At 36.6% G+C, this 23,608-nt stretch overlaps 1 protein-coding gene across 1 annotated transcript in view; it reads right to left on the bottom strand.

The window, feature by feature from the left end:
* Positions 1-23,608, bottom strand: part of TYR (tyrosinase) — a 113,466-nt gene that overhangs the window by 69,447 nt on the left and 20,411 nt on the right. Inside the window, exon 2 of the mRNA XM_074214755.1 lies at positions 5,888-5,940. Coding sequence (XP_074070856.1) covers positions 5,888-5,940 — 53 coding nt within the window. The remainder of the gene's footprint in view (positions 1-5,887; positions 5,941-23,608) is intronic.

Here is a 23,608-nt window from a genome sequence, read left to right as displayed (position 1 = left end):
CTGTTGAGTGTATGCTGTTTCCTCTCTGAGCCATTTCAGGTGAGAATAAAGATTCCCTCATTTCCCCTAACCTTCCCCCACTCCACACTATTGCAAAAGCAACATGAAATATCTTTTTATGAGATATCCTAGTCTATTCTACCTCCCTTTTCTCTTTCTCCCAGTACATTTCCCTTTCACCCACTGACCCCATTTTTACAATATATGACATCTTCAAATTCAGCTTTCTCCTGTGCCTCATCTATAAACGCTACTTCTACCTGCTCTGTTAAATGAGAAGGTTCATAAGAGTATTATCAGTATCATCTTTCCATGCAGGAATACACACAAGTTCATCATCATTAAGACCCTCATAATTTACCCTTCTAATCCACTCTTTCTATGCTTCAACTAAGTCCTGTAATTGGAGAACACACTTTCTGTTCAGTTCTGATCATTTCCACAGGAACATTTGAAATTCCCCTGTTTCATTGAAAGTCCATCTTTTTCCCTGGAAGTGAATGTTCAGTTTTGTTGGGTAATTGATTCTTGGTTGCATTCCAAGCTCTTTTGCCTTCTGGAATATTATATTCTAAGCCCTGCTAGTCCTTAATGTACTTGCTTTTAAGTCCTATGTGATCCTAACTGCAGTTCCATGAAGTTTGAATTGTTTCCTTCTGGCTGCTTGTAATATTTTCTCTTTGACTTGAGAGTTCTGGAACTTGGCTATATATTCCTGGGGGTTGTTTTTTGCTGGATCTCTTTCAGGGGAGATCAGTGGATTCTCTCAATTTCTATTTTACCCTCTACTTCTAGGACATCAGGGAAATTTTCCTATAGAAATTCTTTTAAAATGAGATTAAGGGGGCATCTAGGGGCATAGTGGATAAAGCACCGGCCTTGGAATCAGGAGTACCTGGGTTCAAATCCAGTCTGATACACTTAATAATTACCTAGCTGTGTGGCCTTGGGCAAGCCACTTAACCCCATTTGCCTTGCAAAAAAACCTTAAAAAAAATGAGATTAAGGCTCTTTCCTTGATCATGACTTTCAGGGAACCCAATAATTTTCAAATTCTTTCCTGGATCTGTTTTCCAGATCAGTTGCTTTTCCTTTTCTTTTCTTTCTTCTTTTTTTTTGCAAGGCAAATGGGGTTAAGTGGCTTGCCCAAGGCCACACAGCTGGGTAATTATTAAGTGTCTGAGGCCAGATTTGAACTCTATCCACTGCGCCACCTAGCAGCCCCATAAGTTAATTTTTTCAATGGGATATTTCACATTTATTCCTAATTTTTTATTCTTTTGGTGTTGAACCATTGTGTCTTGATTTCTTGCAAAGTCATCAGCTTCCTTTAGCTCCATTCTACATCTGAGGGATTTGTTTTCCTCAGAGAGCTTGCTTATCTCCTTTTCCATCTGGCCAATTCTGCTTTTTTAAAGTATTCCCCTCCTCAATAACTTTTTGAACTGTTTTATCCATTTTACGTAAGCTGGTTTTTAACATATTATTTTCTTCAGTATTTTGGGGTGGATCTCCTTGACTAAACTGCTGACTTCATTTTCATGTTTTTCCTGCATTTCTCTGCAGAGGAATATATTTCCTTTTTTTTTTAAGTTTTTTTTTTTTGCAAGGTAGTGGGGTTAAGTGGCTTGCTCAAGTTTACACAGCTACGTAATTATTAAGTGTCTGAGGCCCAATTTGAATTCAGGTACTCCTGACTCCAGGGCCAGTGCTCTATACACCATACCACCTAGCTGCCTGAAGGAATGTATTTCTTAAAATATATAAGAAAACTTTGCCAAATCTATAAGAATATAGATCATCCATCAATTGATAAATTGATCAAAGAATATCTATAGTTTTCCAATGAAGAAATTGAAACAACTTACAGTCATATAAAAATGCTCTAAATCATTGTTGATAGGGTGGAGTCAAGATGGCGACAAGAGAGGATCTTGTCTTAGGAGCTCTCTCATAAAACTTATAAACTAAAGACTCTAACTAAATTTTTGAGAGACAGAACCCACAGAGGGACCCAGTGAGGCAGTTCTCCTACTCAAGGTAACCTGGAAAAGAGCAGAAAGGCTCTGCTCCCTGGGATTGGAGGGGCAGCCTGCCAGGGGGAGTGGCCCACCAGAGTGAAAGAACTTCAGCCTCCCAGAGGCAGCTCCAGGTTGCTAGGAGCTGTGGTTCCCAGCAGCGGGGAGAGGGGGGTTTATTGACCTATGCCCAGGGAGCACCAAGCACAACTTGGAGGAACAGTGAGGGAACTCTGCCAGAGCGAGCACGTGAAGCCCAGATCCAAGAACCAGAAGCAGAAGCTGGTAAGCAGGCACGCCCAGGGCATGAGCATGCTGAGTCTAGGGAGAAAGCAGAGAGAGAGATTGCCCAGCTCTGTTCTCTGTCCCTGGAACAGGACTCTGGGGTTCTGACCACATTCAGATCCTGATCGCAGTCTAGGCCTCCCCTATAGAACAGCATGGGCCCCCGCCACCTCAGCCCCGTAGCAGAGGGGGTCGCATATGGTCATTCAGAGACCAGGAGGGAGGACGGAGCCTCAAACACTGAGATCCTTGTGGGAGTGTCCCAAAAGCTCAGGAAGCACCCCAAAACTAAACTCAGGCTGGGAAAATGAGCAAGTACAGAAAAAAGAGGAACACCATTGAGAAATATTTTGCCTGTGATCCCAAGAAGGATCAACACACTCAGTCTGAAGATGAGGAAGCACAAACTCCAGCATCTAAAGACTCCAAGAAAAACAGAAATTGGGCTCAGGTTATGACAGAGCTCAAAAAAGACTGAAAATCAAATGAGGGAAATAGAAGAAAAACTGGGCAAAGAAATGAGAGAGATGCAGGAAAAACATGAAAATGAAGTCAGCAGCTTAGTGAAGGAAATCCAAAAAAATGCTGAAGAACATAGCATGCTAAAAATGAGCTTAGGTCAAATGGATAAAACAGTTCAAAAAATTATTGAGGAGAAGAATGCTTTAAAAAGCAGAATTGGCCAGATGGAAAAAGAGATAAGAAAGCTCTCTGAGGGACAACAAATCCTTCAGACAAAGAATAGAACTCATGGAGATTGCTGAATTTACGAGAAATCAGGACTCAATACTTCAAAACCAAAGAATGAAAAATTAGAAGAAAATGTGAAACATCTGATTGAAAAAACAACTGATATGAAAAACAGATTTAGGAAACATAATTTAAAAATTATTGGGATACCTGAAAGTCAGGATCAGGAAAAGAGCCTTGACATCATTTTCAAAGAATTACTACAGGAAAATTGCCCTGATATCCTAGAAGAAGAGGGCAAAATAGAAATGGAGAGAATCTACCAATCTCCCCGAGAAAGGGATCCAGAGAAACCAACCCCCAGGAATATTATAGCCAAGTTCTAGAACTCCCAAGTCAAAGAGAAAATATTACAAGCAACCAGAAGGACACAATTCAAATACCGTGGAGCTGCAATCAGGATCCCACAGAACGTAGCAGCAGCTACATTAAAATCTCATAGGACTTGGAATATAATATTCCAAAAGGCAAAAGAGCTTGGAATGAAACCAAGAATCAACTACCCAGAAAACCTGAATTTCTTCTTCCAGGGAAAAAAGATGGACTTTCAATGAACCAGGAGAATTTCAAATGTTCCTGTTGGAATGGCAAGAGCTGAACAGAAGGTTTGATCTTCAAATACAGGACTCAGATGAAACAGAGATTGGAGGAAAAGGGGAAAATATGAGGGACTTAATGATGATGAACTGCATGTATTCTTGTATAGAAAAATGACACTGTTAATACTCTTATGAACCTTCTCAATTAACAGAGCAGGTAGAAGTAGCTTTTATAGATGAAGCACAGGAGAAAGCTGAATTTGAAGATAAAATATGGTGTAAAAATGGAGTCAATAGAAAAGAAAAAGGAAATGTAATGGGAGAAAGAAAAAGGAGAGGGGGAATAGGCCAAGATATTTCATATAATAAAATTTTTCTTTATTATAATGAATTATTGCAATAATATGGAAGGGGGGAAGGCAAGGGGGAATGAGGGAATCTTTGCTCTCATCAGAGGTGGCTAGGAGAGGAAACAGCATATATATTCAATGGGGAATAGACATCTGGAGTAAGAAGGGAGACAGGGAAGGGAGGGAAATGTGAGTGATGGAATTGAAGATGGACCATGGGGGGAGAGTGGTCAGATATAGCACATTTTCTTTTTTACTTCTTGCAAGGGGCTGGGATTGGATGGCCTGTCCAGGACCATAGGGTCAGGTGGATGCTGGGCTTAAGGGGTGGTATGGGGGCTCTGGGCCTCTTGGCCCCAGGGTCAGGGATCTGTCTGCTGCACCACTCAGCTACCCTACAGCAGAGTCAGAGTGAAAAGAGAGAGAAAATATAGTACATGGTAGTGAAGACATACGAAAGGAGAGAGTTGTGATCAGCAATGGCAACGGTAGAAAAATATGGAAGCAACTTTTGTTATGGACTTATCATAAAGGATGTGTTCCACCCACAACAGAGATGGTGGTATTGGAACACAGATTGAAACACATTTTATTATTATTATTATTATTATTATTATTATTATTATTATTATTATTATTATTATTATATTTGGGGGGAGCAGGGCAAATGGGGCTGGGTGGCCTGCCTGGGACCACATAGCAAGGTGATCTTTGGGTGTCTGAGGCTGGATTTGGACCCAGGTGCTCCTGGCTCAAGGGTCAGTACACTGTCTGCCACCCAGCTGCCCCTACTATTATTACGGTTTTATTTTATTTGGGGTCTTTTTTTTCCCTTTTTTTTTTTTGTTTTTTTGTAGGGTAGTGTGGTTGGGGTGGCTTGCATGTCACACAGTTCAGTGATTGTTGGGTGTATGGGGCCAGATTTGGTGTCAGGTGCTCCTGGCTCCAGGGCTGGTGCTCCGTCCACTCCACCACCTGGCCATAACTACAATTATTACTATTATTTTTTTAATTTTAATTTTTTCTCTCCCCTTTACTTTATCGCTCATACAAGTCTGTATTGTTTTGGGGGAGGGGGTATTTTGCTTACTCTTAAACAATAATCTTTTATTAATGTTTAAAAAAAAGCATTATTTGGGGGCGGCTAGGTGGTGCAGTGGGTAGAGCACCGGCCTTGAAGTCAGTAGTACCTGGGTTCAAATCCGACCTCAGACACTTAATAATTACCTAGCTGTGTGGCCTGGGACAAGCCACTTAATCGCATTGCCTTGAAAATTCTTTAAAAAAAAAAAAGCATTATTTGTACAAAATGAGAATAAATAAATATTAAATTAAAAAATAAATCATTATTTGATTAGAGAAATGTAAATTAAAACAACTTTGAAATATCATTTTATACCAATTTTTATCATTTTTATAATGCTATTTATAACTGAAATCCCTCCTACCTTTCTTATGTCTTATTCAACCCTATGTACTATAGCAACACTGTTATTCCTTATACATAGCACTTTTTTGATGCATTTACATTGACTATTCTTTTGCTTAGAATTTTCTCTTTTTTTGCTTTCAGACTTCCCGGGTTTCTTTCAAATGTCAGTGAAAATTCTACTTTCTACAAGAAGTCTTTCATGACACCTCCAACAGTTTTTAATTGCCTCCCATCTATTTATTATCTCCATATATGTCATATCTATCTTATTTGTATACAGTTTTTGCATACTGTCTTCTCCATTAGAAGATTGGTTTGCTTCTTGGAACAAGGACTGTCTTTTGCATTTCCTCGTATCCCCCATTACTTATTAAAGTGCTTGACATACAAAAATAACTTGCTAACTAATTGACTATTAGGCCAAAGAGTCAATGGGTACTCAATACAGAGAAGAAATTTTGAGTTGACAACAATGATAAACTTCTTAATAATTAGAGATATGTAATAGGATACCATGAAGCTCATGGTAGTATTGGTGTTTGGGACTTTGAGATCGATTGGGATTTCTGTAAAAAAAGTTTGAATAATAACTTTTTGGGGTGTTAGTAATGAGTTTGGCAGTTTAATAGTACAGTGGCTAGAATGCTCAACTTAGGGTCATAACACCTGCTTCAAACGTTTGCTGGTTATGTGATAAGTAACAACCTAGAAAGTACTTTAACCTCTCTCAGGATTATTTTCCTTATCTGTTAAGTATAGGGAATTGAACCTTATGTCTTAATCTGTGATTCTATGACATCTATAATGGGATGGAAAACTAGCATGAAATAAAAATACATCAAAATGTAATTAATCGATCAATCAACAGTTATCAATGCCTACTGTGTTCCAGAAATGGCACTATGTTTTGAGAATATAAATAGACTGAAATCTCCATTACATTAGGATTGAGATTCTGTCAGGCAAGTGAGAGGTATTCAATACATCTTGTTGAATTAAATTGAACTTTTCTTATTGCAAATTTCAATCCAAATAATCCAGAAAAGTGTTTTGGTTGAATTTAGAAACTCTTCATTTGTGCCTTATACCCCAAACTATATTTTCCAAATATCAAAAATTTCATTCTAGAAGGTTTCTTCCCTCCCCAAAATTGAAGAATAGTTTCTTTCCTCTAGTCATCCATGTCATTTTTTTCAGCTCCGGGGGTCACTTTGGATTTTCCTCAGAGAACAATATGTATGTTATGAATTCTAGTTCCACAAAGCTCTCTTTAAACACCATCATCTCCCACTCTGGTGGGAGTCTGTCCCTCTATGACTGAATACAAGGTATGCCCCTCCAAGTTTCCCTAATTCTTCAATCTACTCACATGGATTTATTCATTTCTCCCAGATGATATTGCTAGAACTGAGCCTGAAACAGATTCTTCCTTTCTCTGAACTAAAAAGGCATTTATATTCTGAATCATTCATTAGGCATTATTCATGCAGCAACTCTTCTACTGTTGTCTTTAGCAGTTATTTAAACCCTTTATTATTATTTGACTTTTCACAGGTAAATGCCTGGTTTCTCCTCTTAGATATAAAGTTCCTTGAAGAGTGAGTCATATTTTAAGCTCTTTGGAGCAATGAATAATTGAAAGTTGGACCTGTATGTTACAATCGGGACTTTTGAGAAGTCCTAGGGAGATAGAATGTAGTCCCATATCAGTTCAATAGTAGAAGTGCATACTGGACTCTATTTGATCTGCCTAAATGTCATATACTCATTCTTTTAGAAAGTAACACCCATTCTTGTCCATGTTAGCAAATATTTTTTAAGTGTCTATACCTTGCAGGGCAGCCAGGGTTGTTGATAAAAGGATCTATCTCCAAGCAAATAAATTACTAGTTTAAGCTTTATTATGAGCACTATATTGAACCTCTCAGGAACTTAGATGGTTCTTAAAGAATTTGCTGGTTTAGATACTGAAGTGGAAAAAATTTCTAAAGAGAGAAATGTCTGTACAAATGAAAACAGAGATCAGTAGTGGGAAAAATATGTAAGACATTTTCCTAAATGAAAGAGAAAAGCAAGATGAAACTGCTTATTTTCAAACAGCTAACACAATTCTGAAGACAGAATAGTAAAAACCAAAGCTTTAGCCCATAATATTATAGAGTAAGTAAGAGATAGAGAACATTCCTACAGAATTCCTATGGGTTAGCTCACCTCTGAGGAACACAGAAAAGCATCTACATAGGGAAACTACCTATTAGATTCTAGGCAATGGGCTATAGCTTTCCTGAACACTAGAGATTTACTTTCATCTGATGTTCACTCTATTTTTGATAGCCAAATTGCCCCCAAAGTGAACAGGGTTTTGCCCAGGGTAAGCATCCTCTGATAATTGCAATTGTCTTCTTTCTCATTGAATATTCTAGCAAAAAATCATGCCCACACTTATAAAAGAAGAGCATTATTACTTGCTACATAATTTACCTATTCTTGGTTATACTGCTTTCTTTAGCTATTTTGCCAACAGAGTATACAACAGAGATTTTTTTATCCCACAAAATTAATTGATTTTAAAGCTACCAGAGATCAGAAGCTATGTCTTACACTCTTTCACACAAGACTCATCACAATTATTTTGTTACGCACATTCAAAAAATTTTTTTTATTAATGGATGAATCAGATTGAAAAGGAAGAGGCAAATTTCTTAGGTCTGCATTCCGAATTCTATATATATCCCATACATGCATGTATATAAATGTATATATGTTTATATATTTCTATGTATATGTGTATACATACACATACATATATATGCTGAAATTGAAGGCAACATGTATTCATATCTTAAGTATTTCAGTGCTGAGTAACTTTTTTATAATTTCAAGCTTTACTTTTTGGTCATAGAAATTATCCTTATGATCTATTTCAGTAACTTTTAAAATTGAGCCTACTCACCTTTGGGAAGTAACATAAAGAGATACATTTCTGAAAGTTAAAAAAAAAAGAATCTCAGCCTTCAAAAGAATGATTATCAAGCCCACACCCATTCTTCCCCACCCTCCAGTACTTGAGCTATATTCAAAATTCTGCTTGCTAGTCCAATGAGAAAGTTGAGATATATTGAATGTTTACTTGAAGTCACAAAGTGGCCTAAGTTTCATTAGAAATATTCTTACCAAACAATGTTTAAGTTCAAAGGCAGAATTAGTAGTTCAAGGGGTAGGATATATTGAACTCAAATTAAAAATGAATTTTACTCATGTTGATTGTTAAAAAAAATTAGAAAGAAGAAATCTTAGCCCTACCTACACCTGGTTATAATACATTTAAATCTGCAATCAGTGTTTTTAAAAAAAAAAGAATAACTGGAAGCTATAAATTTCCACAAAAGAGGATAAAAGTCAAAATGTAAACATAAGTAGAATAAGTAAATCACTGAAACCCTGTTGTCTGTAGCTGTAGAATTAGCTAATTGTTGATCATTCTGGTTAATAGAGTATAATCACATATTCCATATCACATTTTGCCAAGGTTCACAGATAGAACAAAATGATTTATTAAATATCTATTATTAACAATCACTAATGATATAAAGACAGAATAATCTCTGCCCTCAAGGAACTTATATTCTACTGGAATATAAAATATGAAACAGATTAATTAAATGTCACATTCAACTTGTCTTTGCAGTGGAAGGTTGGTACCAAAGAAATGGTTTACTAGCTCCAATTGGGTCATTTCTTACTGATTATCATCTGGGAGCTTCAGTTAGCTTTCAGGGAAAAAAAGGGTATTAACAGAGAGGGAAAGAGACTGAAATATAGAGACAGAAAAAATAGAGGCAGTCAGAAAGAAAAAGAAACACACACACACACACACACACACACACACACACACACACACACACACATACAATCTCTCCAAGAATATTGACTGGAGCTCCTCTATCACTAAACCAGTCTACCACCAGACTTTATGATTCTAAACTGTCTTGTTTTATACATAGACCCAAGCATAGGTCATTCATATTATATCTCCTCTGTGAGTTATCTATCTTTATTCAATTATCAAAGCATTTTGTTCTTATCAAATTGAGTAAAGACTTATTTCAGGAATGAGCACATAGTGTTTCACTTGATAGATGGATTGTTTCAGTCAAAATTATTTGAGTATTTTGTGATTAAATTTACTGGAACAGAAGTGGACATCCTCAACTTTATTTGAAAAATGATTTGAAGACTATAAGAACCCTAATTACTAAAGTTTTGACAATACTTGAGGTGAACTTTGAGTGCAAACTCAGAATTCTAATAGTTGGAGGTGAGGAGGTGCTTCATTCCACACATGGGAGACAAGTTAGGCAAAGACAGTGGGGAGAGAGAATGCAAGCTTGGGAGATGGCAAGTAGGCCAATTTAACTGGAAAACAAAAATAATTGTGTATTAAGTCTGAAGAAATAAGATGAAGACAGATTATGAATAGTTCATGATCATCTTCCTGTCATAGTCTTGCTCATCAAACACTATATTGGACCCAATACTCTATAGAACTATCTTGGGTTTGCAGCATTCACCATTTCTATCTCAGTCCAGACTCCCAAACTGTGATTATTTTAACCATATTCTTGCTATTTTCTTTTTCCTTCTACCTTCCATCTCTAGCTCTGAGAACAATAAATTAAAACTACCATTCCTAGAAAGAAGAGAGCAATCAATTACTTGAGGTCTCATTGTGTCTTCATCCCCAGTGAATTCTCTGACCAAAACTCCCTTTCCTAGCCACGTTCCTGATTATATGTTTCCCTATTAGAATACAAATTCCTCAAGGGTATTTGATTTTCCAGTGCTTAGCATAATAAAGTCCCATGGCACTTGATCATGGTAATTGTTATCTATAGTCTCTAGGTCATTCTCTCTCCTTTCTCAAATTTGGTCCCTGATTTACATTATTACTGTACCCCCAAATCCATACTTTTCCTACAGTTGAGAACTTTAATAGACATGCTGATGTCCCCTCAAATATCAACCTCACATCCAAATTGGTAAATTTCATATAAAGACTGAGCTACTGATCCCTAGTCTCTAACCACACAGGAGTTACACTCTCCCAGCAGAAAGGTTTGAATGAAATGCTTTGGCTTCTCTTCAAAAGTTAAATCCCTAGTCCCTTGTTTTCAGGAACCTAAGTGCTACCATCTAATCAACTCTCCATCCTCCTTTGACCTTTCTCACCACTGATTCTGCTCTTTCAACTTCCCTTTGTGACCACCTTCCTTTACTACATCCATAGGGGATATCACTGGAATAGTAGCAGAAATAGATGTGGTACAACCTTTACCTTTTTTCCTAACACCAATAAAACCTATTCCTTTCCTCTTTCCTATGCCCTGAGCTACCAAAACTACATTCTCTAGACTGTATCTGGAACAAAAAGGTTTATTCCAACTTCCCATGAAAAAAATGTTGGCATCTAGTACAGAGTTCCAGAAGGTCCCACCCTATTTATTAAGTTGCTTAAATGCCAAATTTTATCCTAAAATGTGAGAGGTCATAAAGAAGACATCGAATAGGCAAAGAAAAAAGGCTCATCTAATTCTAAACAAATCAACAACCAAAAATAATGATGAAAATTGCATCAAATAGACACTAAGGAGAGAAAACAAAGAGAAAGACAGAAAAACTCTGATAGTCTAAAATGAGCACTCTCTCTTAAATTTACTTATGTAATATGTGGCTTAATTCCGGAAGCAGAAAACACATCACAAGGTCCCAAATGAGGATTTCAGGAGGCTTACCACCAGTAAGCTCTTAAAAGACTGAATTCAAGCTACTTAAAGTCAAGATTCAAAAACTACATATCAGAACTATCTGGGAACTAGCCAAATCCCCAAAGACAATGAAAGCTGCAACTTTCAACTTGATTTTTACTTTTTTTTCAAATACAAAATTTACCCTAAAGCCATGAATATGATTCATTAGCATTGATATTTATTTCAAAGTTTCTTTCATTTGGTTCCAGACATTCCCCAGTTCAAGGGAACAAAACATTGAAGCAAATCCGGTGCTGGGTGGATGTTTCTTGGCCTGTGTAATTATTGGAAGACTACTTATGTCATGAATATTGTAATTGATTTCCTTGTTTGTTTGACAGTCTCCATGAGTCAGTCCTATTCATCACTGGAATAGACTCCACAAAAGAATTCAACACAATTTTTTTCCTTGTATTTTATAATTTGATGTGTCAAAAGATTAAGACATTTCTGCCACCACCTGGTTACATGAGGAAATAATCTTACTTGTCCCCCTAAGCCCAGGAGAGGCCAAAGAACGAGGTCATAGTAAATCAACTGGGGCAAATGTACCACACAGTCAGATTAAATTTACTCCAGGATACTCAGGAAATCTTGTGACATTCATCTTTGTGAGACTTCACACCCAATGGGATCAAACAATAGAATCCCACAAGGATCTATATTTTCCCAACATCCATTGGTTTCCAAAACTACTTGACTTTTCTCTTTAATTCATAGGTCAAGTCTTAAAGTTCTCTCATGAATCAAAAAGTCTTCCATTTCTCATTGTTTTCTAGTTTTCATGAAAAATATTAAGGAAAAAGCTTTATGGAATGTGTAAGCTTGATGAAAACCACATACATTCAGATTCGATTTATAGCTTTTGGAAGACAGTGTAACTTTGAACCATCAACTGTCGCGAACTAGGGAATCACCCCAAAAGTTTAATAACCTGAAAACAGAAAGTCAAGAACGAAGTTTTTAAAGTTAAAAGGCTCTTTAGGTAGTATTTTGCCCTTTTCTTTTTATTTATGCCTGAATTGACAGCACTTAGTACATTTAGTATCTTTCATCTGATATGCTAAGCCTTTGTTAGTACATTAACACTAATTATCAACACTGAAGCTAGCACTCTATAAATCATGCCACATTTGGAGTGTTTTTCTGCATTATTTAATTTTAGTGATATTTAAGATCATTAAATCATTTGAATGAATTCCAATTTCTTATATAAAACTGCTTTTTGACTTTTTTCATTACATAAAATTCATTTAGTTGTAGTTTCAAAATTAATACAAAACAACCATTTCTTTCTCTCTATATATATGTATATGTGGAAAAGTGCATATAAATATGGACATAAATATACATACATCTATATCTATCTATCTATATACTTATATATGTATGTATTACATGAAATATGTAATAAAAAATGAAAATAATAGCACCTACTTCATGGGGTTGTTGGACAATCATATTCAAAGTGCCTTATAAACCTTAGAGTTAAAGAAATAGTAAGGTATGTTGTTCTTTGATCTTGAAGAGGACCATGACAATTGGGAGGTGATGCCATGACAAGAAAGTGAATTGGATTTAAGTGAGGGAGATCTGTGCAAAGTCACCAGTCTCACTTTTTCTTCTGGAGCCATCTGTGTCCAATGGCCAAATATGAATCAGGACAATTGGAGATGACTCCCCAGTGCAGTGGAGACCTCCAACTTCTTTGGGTCTTCCATTTTCTAGGAGACCCAGATCTTGCAATTTGTCTGTTGTTAATTAGAGATTGCATCATCTTTTGTTGCCTGACTGAAAAGAAGATGAGACTAATTGAATGTAAGAAAGAGCAGCTTCTTAAATCTCCCAGCATTTCAAAGAGAGAATTGACTCTACAAGAGGCAAAAGAGGCATTTTTTTGGCATTCTAGAGAGAAGGGAAGAAGTCATGAACAAATGCCCATAAAAAGGTCAGTCTCACACAAATTACAGTTTTTTTCACAAAAAGCAGAGTAGTTCATTTGTAAGATAGATATGGTTCAGCTTGTTTAAATGGGTCATACAAAAGTTGGTTTTCTCTTGTCACATTCTGAACTCCCTCCCTGCTACCCTTTTTTCCTCATTTACAGAGGGTCAAAGATAAAGGAATTAGGTTCTTGTAGAAATGTACTGTTTTGCTTTCCAATTTGTCATTGAACACTTTTGCTTATAATATTCCTTGTGACTGCAATACCCTGTTTTGCCTCAGTCTGTTGAGATCTCACCCACTATAACAAATATCAGGATACCTAAGTGGTTCCACAATCTTCTTTGTGTGAATAATTATATAACCTTCTCAATGTCTGTTTATCCCAAGCTATTCTTGTTCATATAGTTCTATATATCTTCACCAGGGAGCGGGGGTGGGGTGGTGGTGGGCTCTCCCTACAGCACTCTTCCCCTGGTTCTTTTTATGTCTTTTTAAATGTATCAGGGTTGCCATGGTAGTACTTAGGGGGATCTATGTACTACCTCATTCTGAATACATGAATATGGCACCTCTTTTTAAAATCAAAAATATATTCAATGAGGTTTCAGTTAATTCCATGGACTTTCTCTTACCTCTAGGACAGAATGCAAGCTTTTCTGTTTCACTTTTAAAGTACAGTGCATCCTTTTCCTAACCTATATTTCCAGGCTCACTATCCGAAGCCAGTGATTCAATCAAACTGACCTTCTCTCTGTTCCTCACTTGACAGTACTTTTATCTCTGTACTTTTGCACAGACTATAACACATGCCTAGAGTGGAAACCCTCCTCACTTTGGGCTCAGAGTCCATCTCTTATTTCAAGACAGAGTTAAAGTATCATCTTCTGCAAGATGTACTTTCTGATTTCTTCAAATGCTATTGATCTTCCTCCCAAGCTACTTTTATATTATATAACTTCCTTTTATATTTACTTATATATGTGCTTTTCTTCCCCATTACAATATAAGTTTTCTATAAGTAAGAATACTCTCATTTTTATATATGTGTTCCCAGAACCTAGCACATAATGCCTGAAACTGAGTAGGTACTTTTTAAACACTTGCCAATTGACTCATGTCTTTTATATCACTTTTAGTGCATAAGGCATCTTTGGTAATGTTTCATACCCTATGTGTTCCCAATATGAATTTCCTAATTATCATTTGCATGATTGGTGATTTTTATTTTTCTGAGATTGTGGTATTACATGAGTCATAATCATCAAATTTCTTTTTTTTGCAGGGAAAATGGGGTTAAGTGGCTTGCCCAAGGCCACACAGCTAGGTAATTATTAAATATCTGAGGCCAGATTTGAACTCAGGTACTCCTGACTCCAGGGTTGGTGCTCTATCCACTGTGCCACCTATCCACCCCAAATTTCTTTTTTTTAAGAAAATTTTATTTGAGTTTTACAATCCCCCCCCCATAATCATCAAATTTCAATGTGATGCCAATGTGGAATTTTATTTGCAATGTTGTCCTTCTTATCAGACAGGAAGCCATGAGTTCAAAGGCTACCTCTGATTCATACCAAAATGACCATAGGAAAGCAATTTAAACTTTTTTGATTTGTAGATTTCTTGCCTGTAAAAACAGCAATACCAAGGGAATCAACCTCACAGTGTTTTGATGGTCAACAGTGATAATTTGTGTAGGGCACTTTAAGATAACACACTCTGGGGGCAGCTAGGTGGTGCAGTGGATAGAGCACCAACCCTGGAGTCAGGAGTACCTGAGTCCAAATCCAGTCTCAAACACTTATTAATTACCTAGCTGTGTGGCCTTGGGCAAGTTACTTAACCCCACTGCCTTGCCAAAAAAACCCCCAAAAGACAACATACTCTGGAAATGAAAATTAATTAAAGATAGCTAAATTCAATTTTAAAACCTAACTCATATATCCTCCATGAAACCCTGTTGGTAATTGTCTTCTTTCACATAGTGCTTTGTGTCTACCTATCTCATGAAATTCACCACTCCCTTCCCATAAAATCCTGATGCATTTTGGGTCAAAATGAATTCAGGATTGGCTCAGGATTTTTCCCTCTTATCCAACTCCTGTCCCTCATATGAAAAAACTTTAACATACAAATTGACTCCCATTCAAAGACTTTAACCATTCAGTTCCTCAGTCTACACTTCCCATGTCTTACTCTTCCACCTCAATTCACACGCAAAAATGATCATATTCTTTAAAAAAAAAAAGGCAATGGGGTTAGGTGACTTGCCCAAGGCCACAAAGCTAGGTAATTATTAAGTGTCTGAGGTTGGATTTGAACTCAGGTCCTCCTGACTCCAGAGCTGGTGCTCTATTCACTCCACCACCTAGCCACCCTGAAAATGATCATACTCTTGATCTTGCATTTATCCACAGTGCACTACCTCTATGTTCTAGAATTCTGAAATTCCCTCATCTGACAAGAATCAATTAAATTTCTACTTCTCCATTTGCTTACCCCTCCAATTCTTTGACATATTACTACCTCCAATTCTTTGACTCTTAAGCCAGGACCCCTGCACTAGCCATTCTCTCTTCATTTCTCCATCTTAATCCTTTGGTCAAACATTTCAGTTCTACACCACCCTTTTGTGGATGTGTGTCCCTTGTCCTATTATTACATCACCAATTGCACTCTGTCAAGTCTCAGTCTTACATCACTTTCATCTAGAAATTCTTCTATACATCCCTTATCAACTCACTATCCCACTTTCCAAAGTGATTCTTCCAACTTTTTGATCTTTCCTAAAATATCCCATGACTCTTTCCTACAAACAGGGAGCTCTTCCCTTGTCCTACAAGCAGGGAGCTTTGCTTGACTCATTTTACAGAAATAACTGAGTATATTTGTGGTGAATTTTCTCTTCTCCCATATTTCTGATGACATATTACTCAGATGCCTGCTGCCTCTATCTCTTCCTTCATACCTATCTCAAATGAAAAAGTGACTATTTTCCTTGTCAAGGCTAAACTGTCTACATACCTAAGCAATCCTGCTGTATTCCCTCTCCTCGAACAGACTGCCCATTCTGTCATCCCATTTTAGAACTTATTTTCAATAGCTTCTTGTTCCTTTCTTAATATTTATGAATATACCCATGTTTCTTCCATTCTGACAAAGGAAAAAAATCTATTATATCTCTTCTGTCTCTTATGGGGTAAAAAAAGAAAAAGAAATCATTAATTTACACTATTATCTTCCCCTCCTTATAAAGTACTCTTAATTAAGAAAAAAATGTTAAACAATACCAAGTAATTAAATAAAAGAAGTAGATTTCATGAGTCCTGTAGAAAAAAAGAAAGGATAACCTGTCTCCCAATATCATTATGAAAAATTTTCCCCTAAATATTTCAATATTAACACTACTCTTTTAGTGGTTTTAGAACCATAAATCAAATCCGAAAATTATAACAATCCAATTACATACTCCTTGGAGAAATATAATCAAACAAACACAACAAAAGCATTTCAGCAATATTGCTCTGATAAAAAAAATGTCACTGTCCAAATTAAAATGGCCTATATATTGTTAAAACTTGTCCCTTTCATAAAGAGGTTATTATCAGATCTTAACTGGAAAGCTCTCAGTAGTCATGTGATATGTAAAAGTGGTCAGCTTCTGACACTTAGTGTAAGGAAATAACATATTAACCAGAAATTCAACTGGCTTACAAAGTCATTTATATTATATATTCATTACTTTTTTTTAAGGTTTGCAAGGCAAATGGGGGTTAAGTGGCTTGCCTAAGGCCACACAGCTAGGCGATTATTAAATGTCTGAGACTGGATTTGAACCCAGGTACTCCTGACTTCAAGGCTGGTGCTTTATCTACTTCGCCACCTAGCCGCCCCTGCTCATTACTTTTAGTACCTTCTTGAGTACAGTTTCTATTTAAGATTTTTACAAGGTTATCTGTAAATATGTTCTCTCTTTGAATCATAAAATCATGTTTTTGATTTTTGTAGAAGGTTGAATTTAATTAAAACCTATATCTTTATCCACCCATCCAACAATCCATCAATCTATCTTTCTTTCTTTCTTTCTTTCTTTCTTTCTTTCTTTCTTTCTTTCTTTCTTTCTTTCTTTCTTTCCTTTCTTTCTCGTTCTTTTATACTTTCTCTCTCTCTCTCTTTCTTATTTTCATCTCTCTCTCTCTCTCTCTCTCTCTCTCTCTCTCTCTCTCTGTCTATCTATCTATCTATCTATCTATCTATCTCACCTCTTGGTTGTATATGAACTTTTGAATCACATTCCATTTCGAAAATTCTATTGAAACATTAATACTTTGTCTTCATCAGTGGGCTTCAAAGAGCCAACTTGTTGTCTGAGTAGTGGTCAGCCTATTCTCCAAGGGATGCATATGCTCTGCCTGAAAATCATGCACTGTGAGAATTGATTGAAGGAACTGAGAATGATTTAGCACACACAAAAAAAGACTTAGAATTGACAGCATAACTGCCTTCAAATATTTCAGCCACTGTCACAGGGAAGACAAATATACATATTTATTTCTTGATTTTCAACAGAAAAACATAAGTTTCAAGGTTAGGAACAAATTTATAGAATAAACAGTTTTGAATAGTTATTAAAGAAATGGAATGGAGTGTCTTATGCAGTAGTAAATTCACCTTCAAGGGAAGGTTTTAAAATAAGGCTACATAATCATCTGTCTAAGGATACCACAGACTGGGTAGGGTTCTAAATTCTGTGTGTGTGTGTGTGTCTATCTAGCTATATATATACATATATATATATATATATATATATATATATATATATATAGAGAGAGAGAGAGAGAGAGAGAGAGAGAAGATCTTTCACACTGCATTCCATCCTATGTACCTTTTTGGGGCATTTTTGCAAGGCAAACAGGGTTAAATGGCCACACAACTAGGTAATTACTAAATGTCTTAGGCCAGATTTGAACTCAGGTACTCCTGACTCCAGGGCCGGTGCTCTATCCACTGCGCCAACTAGCTGACCCTCATCCTATGTACTTCTTCCAAAGTGATATTCATGAATTGCTAATGTATGTCACTTTCCTACTCAGTAACTTCAATTTCCCCCTATTGTCTGTAGGCTAAAATATAAATGTCTCTGCTTTTAAAGCTCTTCATGAATTTCCCCCAACTTATATTTCTTTTTTGATTATACATTACTCCCTCTTCCAAATTCTAAAATGTAGGCCTACTCCCTGTTTCTCACTTAAAATACAATATCTTGTATCTTTAAGCCTTCACAGTGGTTCTTCCATATTTGAAATTCATTCCTTTCTTATCTCTGTCTCACTGAATTCCTCTCTTTTGCAAAATACAACTCAAGTATACTTTATATATAAAACCCCTGCTAATATTTCCCAACTGACAATGATACCCTCTTGATATACCTTATATTTAAGTATTTAAAATTTATTTTCTTGAAAATAATTCTATGTACACATATATAAGCATTATGTATTGTTATTTCTCCCACTGTAATGCAAACTCCTTAGCTATAAAATATTATTTGATTCTTTTTTATTTTTATTACAGCACTTTGCAGTGTCTAGCACATAGTAAGTGCAAATTAAATCTTTGTTGACTGATTGATAACAGAGTCAATCCAAATTGATCTGGATTGTATTGAATTGAACATGAAATTTATAATGTGAATCAATGTAAGATATTACATTTGGATATGAGGCCATTTTAAAAGTATAAAGAGGGTTGAGACATGATTAGGAAACAATATGTCTATAAAGGACATTAAAAAAAGAAAAATATGAAGTAGATTTTAGTCTAAGGAATCTTCAACTTCTCTAAAGTAAGTGTCTGGATGATTAAAAAAGGAAGAGAAGACTTGTGGCCAAGATGGCGGAGAGAAGACAGGCACAATTCTAAAATCTCCTGATCTCTTCCCCATCTATCACATGAAACAAACCTCTTAAAAGAAATCCGACCCACAAAACCCAGAAAGAAAAGCCAGGAGAAAGAACATCTACCTCAGGATTTGTCTCCTGCAGCAGCTTTGGCTGAATTCCAGCGGGTGAGTCTGGGCTCAGAGGGAGGATCAGCCCTGGATCAGCCAGATTAACAGCTGAATTGAAACAAGGAGTCGGCGCCCGGGAGCTGGACCTGCTGGATCAGAGATGGGGCTGGACGACAGGGGCTTGGGTCAGAGGGGCAGCAGAGGCGCTAGTGTTGGTGCTGTCCCCTTGGAGCTTGGGGACAGGGCTGGGGGGAGAGGTCTGGTGCAGGAGAGCTGCAGACACCATCCCTGGGCTCCTCTGGTCTGAGGAGCTCTGAGTACCATTACAATTCAGACCTCTTCCTAGGTGTGTGAGCAGAAGAACCAGCCCAGCGGAGGAATGACCTCAGGCCAGGGTAAAGCCCACCATTAATTGAAGGCAAAAGAATTCAATAGCTCCAATTCCTCCCTTCAAGCAAAGGGAGAAGGCCTCAGCCAAGGTCACAGCCATTCCAGAGAAAGCAACCAGCACCTCCTACTGGACAGCCAGAGAAACTGCACTCAGTGAGTAAAGCCTTTAGCGCTCCCAAGCCCCAGTGAACCAGGCCCTCCCCAACTCAGGTCTTAGCAAAATGAAGATGGGTCAGCGGAAAGGTGGATCCATAGAAAAATTCCTGGAAGGGAAAGACCCTAACTCAGAGAGACCTGGAACCTCTGAGGAGAATACAATCTGGTCTCCAGCACAGAAAGACTTCCTTAAAGAAATAAGGAAGGAGCTTAAAAATTTGGGAGATACAATTAATACCTTGCAACAAGAAAACAAAATCTTAGAAAGTACAATTGGACAAATACAAAAGGAGAATAAATCTCTCAGATCATCAATTGGACAATTACAAAATGAGAATAAATCTCTCACAGCATCAATTGGACCAATACAAAATGAGAATAAATCTCTCAGATCCTCAAATGGGCAAATGCAAAAAGAAATTAATTCTCTCAAAACCTCAATTGGTCAAATGGAAAGCTCTTTCAAAAGTAGAATTGACCAATTGGAAAAAGAGTTGCAAAAGGTTAAAGATGAAAAAACTCCTCCACCCAAAAAAGAAGTCTACAGAAACTAATGACTCCATGAGACAGTGAAAGTCAGTTAAACAAAATCAAAAAATAGAAAAAATAGAAGCAAATGTAAAATACCTCATCAACAAAACCACTGACCTTGAGAATAGATCGAAGAGGGGCAACCTAAAAATTATAGGACTTCCTGAAAACATTGAAGAGAAAAAAAAGCCTGGACTCAATATTACAGGATCTAGTGATGGAAAACTGCCCTGATATCATAGAATCAGAGGGCAAAGTACTTATTGAAAGCGTACATCAACCCCATCCCCCCAGACAAAGATCCTAAAATGAAAACACCAAGGAATGTTGTGGCCAAACTCCAGAACTATCAGGTAAAAGAGAAAATCCTGCAAGCAGCCAGAAAGAAACAATTTAAATATCAAGGAGCCACAGTAAGGATCATTCAGGACCTGGCTGCATCAACTTTAAGGGATTGAAGGGCCTGGAATGAGATATTTCGAAGAGCATGGGAGCTTGGAATGCAGCCAAGAATCTACTTTTCTGCAAATTAGAGCCTTCTCTTCCAGGGGAAAAATATGGACATTTAACAAACTGGAAGAATTCCAAAAATTTCTGATGAAAAGACCAAAGCTAAACAGAAAATCTGGACATCAAACAGGAGGTTCAAGATACACATGAAAAGGTAAAAAAAAAAGGGGGGGTGGGTAAAAGGAAAGAACAATGCAATCCAGCAAGTTGAAACTGGCTATATCCCAGCATGGGGGCGGGGGGGGGGCGAAGATTCTCATAAATCTTGAGAATTGTAACGCTAACAGAGAGAATACACCTAGCCAGAAATGATGGACATTCATAACCTATCCATGAGACTGCTTTCTAATGGGATGTAACTGGCTTTAACCCCACTTGGGAGAAAGACTCTAATAACTCTCAGGAAGTATGACTCTATTCGATAGAATACACTGAACTAGAAGGGACAGACACTGAGAATTTTCTATGACTTAGAATGATCTAAAAACAACAATACCTCCTTAAAAAGGGGGACATGAAAGAGACTGGAGGAGTGAGGGGATTGAATGGGGTATATCTCATTACATTAAGAGGTACAAAAAACCTATGGTAATAGAGGAGAAGAAGGGAACAGAGGAGAAACACCTGAATCTTTTCATCAGACTTGGCTTAAAGTCAAACTACACATACTCAGTTAACTTATAAAACATCTAACCTTTCAAGTATTAAAAGGGGAAAAGGGGAGGGGGGTGGAGAAAGGGAAGGGGAGTGGGGGGGAAGGGGAAATAACAAAAGGAAGGGAAGGGAAAAAGGGAAAGGGGAAAGAAAGGGGAGGGTGTGATATAGGAGGGCAAACACACTTAAGGGGGAGGTATTCAGAAACAAAATACTGGGAAATATGTATAAAGTGGGGGGGAAGGGGGGGAAATAGAAACTGAGGGAAGATAGCATGGAGGGCAATAAAGAATTAGTAATCATAGCCTTGAATGTGAATGGGATGAACTCTCCCTTAAAACATAAGCAAATAGCAGGTTGGATTAAAAATCAGAATCCTACAATATGCTGCTTACAAGAAACTCATTTGAAGCAGACAGATACATATAGAGTAAAGGTAAAAGGTTGGAGCAAAATATATTTTGCTTTAGCTGAAGTAAAAAAAGCAGGGGTAGCAATCCTTATCTCAGACAAAGCGGCAGCAAAAATAGATAGCATTAAAAGAGATAAGGAAGGAAACTTTATCTTCCTAAAAGGTACCATAGACAATAAAGTCATTTCAATATTGAATATATATGCACCCAGTGGGACAGCACCCAAATTCTTAGAGGAGAAGCTGAAAGAACTACAGAAAGACATAGACAGCAAAACTCTACTAGTGGGAGACCTCAACCTCCCACTATCAGATCTAGATAAATCGAATCATAAAATAAGCAAGAAAGAAGTTAAGGAGGTAAATAGATTGTTATAAAAATTAGATATGGTAGACGTATGAAGGAGACTGAATGGGGATAGAAAGGAATATACCTTTTTCTCTGCAGTACATGGAACTTATACAAAAAAATGACCATGTACTAGGACATAAAAACCTAATGATAAACTGCAGAAAGGCAGAAATAGTGAATACATCTTTCTCAGATAAAAATGCAATAAAAGTCATATGCAATAGTGGGCCAAGGAGATATAGACCTAGAACAAATTGGAAACTGAATAACCTCATTTTAAAAAATGAGCGGACCAAAAAACAAATTAAAGAAAGAATTAACCATTTTATCCTAGATAATGATAATAATGAAACAACATACCAAAACCTATGGGATTCATTCAAAGCGACTCTCAGGGGATATATTATAGCTCTAAATGCTTACATGAATAAATTGGAGAAAGAGGAAATCAATGAACTAAACATGCAACTAAAAAAGTTAGAGAAAGAACAAATCAAAAATCCCCAATTAAATACCAAATTAGAAATTCTAAAAATTAAAGGAGAAATTAATAAAATGAAAAGCAAAAAAACTATTGAGTTAACAAATAAAAACAAAAGTTGGTATTATGAAAAAACTAATAGAATTGATAAACCTCTGGTCAATTTGATTAAAGAAAAGAAAGAAGAAAACCAAATTACTAGTATCATAAATGAAAAAAGGTGAACTCATCACCAATGAGGAGGAAATTAAAGTAATAATTTGAAATTATTTTGCCCAACTCTATGCCAATAAATTTGATAATCTAAGTGAAATGGATGAATATTTACAAAAATATAAGTTGCCCAGGTTAAATGAAGAAGAGATTAAATACCTAAACAACCCTATCTCAGAAAAAGAAATTCAACAAGCCATTATTGAACTCCCTAAAAAAAAATCTCCACGGCCTAAAGGATTCACAAGTGAATTCTACCAAACATTTAAGGAACAATTGGCTCCAATCCTATATAAACTCTTTGTAAGAATAGGGAAAGATGAAACTCTGCCTAACTCTTTCTTTGAAACCAATATGATACTGTTAGCTAAACCAGGAAGAGTTAAAACAGAGAAAGAAAATTATAGACCTATTTCCCTGATGAATATAGATGCAAAATCCTAAATAAAATCTTAGCAAAACAATTACAAGTCATCACTAGGATAATACATTATGATCACGTAGGATTTATTCCAGGAATGCAGGGTTGGTTCAATATCAGGAAAACTGCTAGTATACTCAATTATATCAACAACAAACCTATCAGAAAGCATATGATCATATCGATAGATGCTGAAAAAGCTTTTGACAAAATACATCATCCATTCCTATTAAAAACACTAGAGAGTTTAAGAATAAATGGACTGTTCCTTAAAACAATTAGCAGTATCTATTTGAAACTATCAACAAGCATTATATTCAATGGGAGAGGCTAGAGGCATTCACAACAAGATC

The sequence above is a fragment of the Macrotis lagotis genome, chromosome 1 (genome assembly GCF_037893015.1).
Source record: "Macrotis lagotis isolate mMagLag1 chromosome 1, bilby.v1.9.chrom.fasta, whole genome shotgun sequence".
NCBI lineage: Eukaryota > Metazoa > Chordata > Mammalia > Peramelemorphia > Peramelidae > Macrotis > Macrotis lagotis.
This window is presented reverse-complemented; position numbering and strand designations above follow the sequence as displayed.